The sequence below is a fragment of the Meleagris gallopavo genome, chromosome 1, assembly GCF_000146605.3.
Source record: "Meleagris gallopavo isolate NT-WF06-2002-E0010 breed Aviagen turkey brand Nicholas breeding stock chromosome 1, Turkey_5.1, whole genome shotgun sequence".
Taxonomy (NCBI): domain Eukaryota; kingdom Metazoa; phylum Chordata; class Aves; order Galliformes; family Phasianidae; genus Meleagris; species Meleagris gallopavo.
The window spans coordinates 174,364,306-174,369,601 of record NC_015011.2 but is presented as its reverse complement, the minus strand read 5'-3'; the positions used below and the strand labels follow the sequence as shown (position 1 = coordinate 174,369,601).

At 37.2% G+C, this 5,296-nt stretch overlaps 1 protein-coding gene across 1 annotated transcript in view; it reads right to left on the bottom strand.

The window, feature by feature from the left end:
• Positions 1-58: 58 nt before the first annotated feature.
• Positions 59-5,296, bottom strand: part of LOC100543400 (collagenase 3-like) — a 23,416-nt gene continuing 18,178 nt past the window's right edge. Inside the window, exons 5-10 of the mRNA XM_031552064.1 lie at positions 4,611-4,772; positions 3,860-3,977; positions 3,307-3,440; positions 2,794-2,953; positions 1,966-2,069; positions 59-1,345 (exon numbers count right to left, since the gene is read on the bottom strand). Coding sequence (XP_031407924.1) covers positions 1,245-1,345; positions 1,966-2,069; positions 2,794-2,953; positions 3,307-3,440; positions 3,860-3,977; positions 4,611-4,772 — 779 coding nt within the window. The 3' untranslated portion in view covers positions 59-1,244. The remainder of the gene's footprint in view (positions 1,346-1,965; positions 2,070-2,793; positions 2,954-3,306; positions 3,441-3,859; positions 3,978-4,610; positions 4,773-5,296) is intronic.

Sequence of the window (5,296 nt, the reverse complement as noted above, 5' to 3'; positions counted from 1 at the left end):
CTCTCAAGATAAGAATGTACTAGAATTTTGCTTGAGGTGAAAAAGTTGACAAATAAAATGCACAGGATAGGTTTCTCAGTTTTTCTTCCATAGCTCTGTCTTGCTTTTATGACATACAGTGAAGGATATCTTAATTGAAATAATTTCACAGTGTCATTTCATTCCTCCAGTTTATTTAATACTACTTTCTTAAACTGAGAAATAGTCACAGTCCCACTTCATTTTCAGTGATTGAAAACAAAACCAACCAAACAAACAACAAAAATCACAAAAGAAGCCCCCAGAATTTATATGGTACCAAAACAGTTGTAATTTATATGGTACCATAAATACTGAAAGGGTGACAAACATGAAAAGGTTTTATTTTGAATATTTTTATTTGAATGTTCGAGTTCTCTGCCAGCACAGATAGGCATAACTTCTATGAATGTCACTTGAATAACTTCACAGCAGCTGGAAACATGGACTGTTACCAGATGCAGTTTCATGAAAGGCTTCAACCTGTGTGACTCCCTTGGTATTGCTGCTTTCTGGCTTTCCCAGTGTCATACAAACTGATGATTCCTGCAGGGAATACTGTTCCTTTTTCCTGCTTTTCTGTCTGCTTTGAGATGCAGCCTTGCTGCCTCTATGCATTCAGCTTCTTTCACATATAACATGGACATCTCTTTCTAGGGAGACATTCCCATTCAGATGGGGATACATTTAAATAACTTTGGGTTCCCTAACTTCAGTGTTGCAGCCTGGTGTTATCTTGCTCAGGGAAACACCATGCAGTCCTGACTTTTTCCTTACAGGCCTGGATCCCCAGTACTTTAGAAATAATTTTGCAAAGAACAGAAGGATTAATTTTAAAATAAAACACTCCAGGGAGTATCAGCTCTATTTCTTCAGAAATACTACACAGTTCTAAGAAGATGCTAGATTGCTGGGACTTAGTCATGCTTATGATCATGAAGAATGTATCCATCTCCTCACTTTAATGCTAGACAAACTTTAAATGGTGTAATGCCCCTTAAAATGAGTATCATTTTCTTCCTGTTTTACTATTAATTTAATGCAGTTCCAGACTGACATACAGCTGTATAGTTCCATATATACAGTATATGAGTATACATTTGGTTCTAGGTCGCCAGTGCTTGTTCACAGAACTCTGCTTTCCTCTAATAAACTTGTATGCCTGAATTATTATTTCCATGTACTAAAAGCTGCTCTGCAGCTTGTAGCATGGTGCTCATCTGTACTTAGCACCAAAATAAGGAGTTAGTATGCAGGATGCGGACAATTCTTTTGCTCCAGATGCTGTATTCAAACTGCAGTGGTCCATTGAAGAAGTAGAGGTAACCTAAGGAAAAAGAAAGTTAAAATGAATTTAAATTGAAAAATCTATTACGTTAAAACTAACTTTCAAATAAAAATCAAGTGATTTGTTTTCATTTCTTAGTAAAACTTACATGCAGTATTTTTGTCTTTAAAATGCTGAGCTAATTTTTTTGAAGTCCTTATTACATTTGCTAGACTTAGATCATTATTTTAAAACAAACAATATCTTAACCTGGTGTAAAGCTCTGCATTTCACTATTATAGAGAGCTTGCTCAGGAGAACTGAGGGTTTGTTCATAAATATTTGAGTATCTGACTTGGAAATTCCTGGAAAAATTGGATACAAATTGTCTAGATTTCAAGGAATAGCCATATTATAATACTTCTATATAGATAACACATCACTCTGGGTTCTCTGAGCAAGGAAGGAAATCTACTTTGACTCTGAAGATATACATCTCCATATTTTATAATGATATAATTTTCAAAGAATAATTGGGATCAGAAACCTGATCTAGGCAAGAACAGAAGTGTTGATGTCAAAAAAGTCAGAATTACAAATGACAGAATATCCTACAGAACATTAATGTCAAGCTTCAGCCACAACTGATAGTAATAACGCTTCATTGTCACGTTACCTACCATTTCTTTGGTAGACTGCATCCACTCTATCACCAATTCCTGCAAATTCATCTTCTATGAACTTGGGGTAGCCCGTGTCCATAACCTCTGTCTCTTCATCATAACTACATTAAGCATAAAAGAAAATAAAAATTCAGAGGACTTAGCCTGGTCTGTTCCCTTGCATGCTTTGAAGTTACCCACACCAAGAGAAGCCAGCAGCCATTAGATCCTTTATGCTTAGTGCAATAATAAAACTCAAGGCAATAAGTAGGGCACCAGAACACCAGAATACACTCTCAATAACCACAAAACCAGTAAAGTCACATTTTCAGAAGTGCTTAAAATACCTATTATAGGGAAATGATGGTACATCAGCTTATCAGCAGTGTGATTCTGCCCTGAGGCTGCTTGACATAGAGATTATTGGAAGGAATGGTAATAACTTTTTTAAATATGTGAGAGACCTGGCTGCAAGCCCCCCTCCTGGCCAAGAAAAACAGCCATTTTCAAGTAAGCTAGATGTCCTGCTCCCACAGGGGCCACACAAACAACTTTAGGAAGCAAGATAAAAAATTTATCTAGAAGATCTGTCCATGTTATAGACTCTCATGGATAGGGAAATTTGTTCCTTTCTTTCACTCTTTCAGTTTTTACAAGCTGTGCTCATGTATTTATAAAAATCCTGCATGCACTTTCATGATATATTATAGACAAATGTCACACTTATGAAAACCATAGACTGACGGCATCTGAAACATAATGGGAAATATTTGCAGATCTTTTGACACTTCTGCACATGTTATGAAAAGTACATTGAAAAGAAGCACCAGTCTGCTTGCAGCGTACCTCCAGTACTTATTCCCTGTAAAAAAGAGAGTCTTGCCAGTGTCATCAATATGGACCACTGCATCTATCCTTTTCATTTCTTTTGGGAATCCCATTTCATATATCTTTTTAGGAAAGCCTTCAACTATGTCATAGCCATTCAGAGCCCAAACCTTCTTTCCTGAAAATAGAAATAAAGCATGTATTATTCTTTTCTAAAGGCTGAGCTTTGAGAGAATGATAAAATGAAGATGCTACGATCCTTATTTTCACATATCTAACAGATTCTTAGGCCGCATACTCTGTGGGTATTAAAGTATTCATGCTAAAAGTAATCCTAGGCATAGGAGCTTGATTGTACATCTCGTAACTTAATGAAAGTTATGTAGGTTTGCATGGGGTGGAGCCTGCATTGATTGTATTTTGTATAAGGAAGATAGAATGTTATGTACTTCCATTCATTACCTCTCTGTCTCTCACTGAACTTGACTGAATATGTAGATTTTCCTGCCAACAACAAAACAAAAAACTCACCTTTAAACATAAAGACAAGATCTTTAATGGGGTTTTCATAAGCTGCATCTATTTTGTTTGGAAGCTCTGGCCAAAAGGATTTAATTAAAACAAGTTCTGCTTCAACCATCTGAGGGTGCAGTCGCCAGAAAAACCTAGTTCAGAAAAAGAGAATAACAGAGAAGTTGGGGTGCTGTTTGTTTGTTTGTTTGTTTTCATTTCGAGTAAGGAAAACAATTGCCCTCAATGTAAGGTTTCTGAGTCTAGTATAACTTCATCAAAATAAATGTTAGTAGATTTATGTGCATTGACAAAAGCCCTGTGAAATGAAAAATGTGAAGATATAGTGGCAGCCTTCAGTCGTATCAGCTTCACTTTACATTGTTGGGCTGTCTAGGATGTAATTGCATTGCAAGTCCTGCCTAAAAACACATGTGATGTAACTTCTTAAAAACATCTATGTTGATTTGGGAATTTTTATATTTACATAGATCTTTAGTGAAAAACTCAAATGGTTTTCTCTCACTTAAATTTTATCAAGTAGCCACTGTCCATCACACAACAGACCCTTTACCTGTCTTTGAAGACCAGCATTTCTCCACGAAGTTTTGTTATGGCATCAATTGATAAATCTGCAGCACATTTCTCTGGTGTTTTGGGATGTTTTGGGTTGGGATCTCTGTCTCCAGGACCTGGAACCATATAGTATGATAACAGTTTGTCAACTTTCATTCCTGTTCTATGGCTCTAATATTAAATAGGATATGGAAATGTCCCCAAAAACCACCATGAATAAAAGCAGAATGGCAAATGATTTGTACCAGAGAAAGTCTGTTCCCTCTTTCCCTCCTCCTCCTTTAGCCAAATACACTATAGACTATATAGTTCAGCTGCAAAGATACTAAGTGGACTGATTTCCTTTATCCTAATTCTGAAGATCCTCTAAAAGTTTTATTCTTTCCATGATTGAAATCATTATATTTCACAGAATATTTCTGTTTCTCCCTTCTATATCTGCCTGTTTTACCTTCTTTTCTCAGGTAAAAAAATAAAAGGACTCTGTGTGCTCTCTTTTTCCACCTGATCAAAGGAACAGCACAGCTACCAACAGTCCTCTGCAGTATTACTGTCTTTTTTATCCCCCCAGACTACTAAATCTAAGCATCTTTTGTCCGTTAGTCCGGTTGCCAAGAGTTCAGTGATTAGGACTTAATCAATCATGAGTGTTGCTACTGAACATCTGAAGGCCTTTAGTAACTGTGCAGCGTATCTGTAACAGGTTATAATGACACAGGCAATATATATTTTATATTATACAGACTTACCATAGAGCTCTTGAATCCCTTGCACATCATCATCAGGAAGCACAAAACCAGATTTTCCAGTATATGTGTAAATTGGGAACATCAGTGCTCCAGGGTCTCTGGAGTGTTCAAGTCCCAGCGAATGGCCAAATTCATGAGCAGCAACAAGAAACAAGTTATATCCTATAACAAATGACAACAGAAGTAAATGTATACCTTCCAATATAGCCAAAGTGCACTGGACTACTCAGCCTTAACACTGTGATTTAATGTGAGGTAATGAAGGAGAGAGAAATGGAAGAATGATACATAATTTCTTGACTTTTTCCACCTACTAGAATATTTGTTTTAAGAAGGGTTTAATCAACTGCCTCATAGCTGATCTTCAAGTTATGTCTTATTTGACATTGTTCTAAAGGCAGCTTTGATTCCTTGATGGATTCCTTGAAATTCTCCAGACTAAACAATCCCAGATCCCTCAACTGCTCCTCATTAAGACTTGTGCCCCAGACCCTCACCAGTTTTGTTGCCCTCTCTGGACACATTCCAGGGCCTCAATGTCCTGCAAAAAAGTAGTGAGGGGCCCTAAACTGAACACAGTACTCGAGGTGTGGCCTCACCAGTGCTGAGTACAGGGGGATGATCACCTCCCTGCTCCTGCTGGCTGCACTATTTCTAATACAGGCCAGAATGCCGTTGGCCCTCTT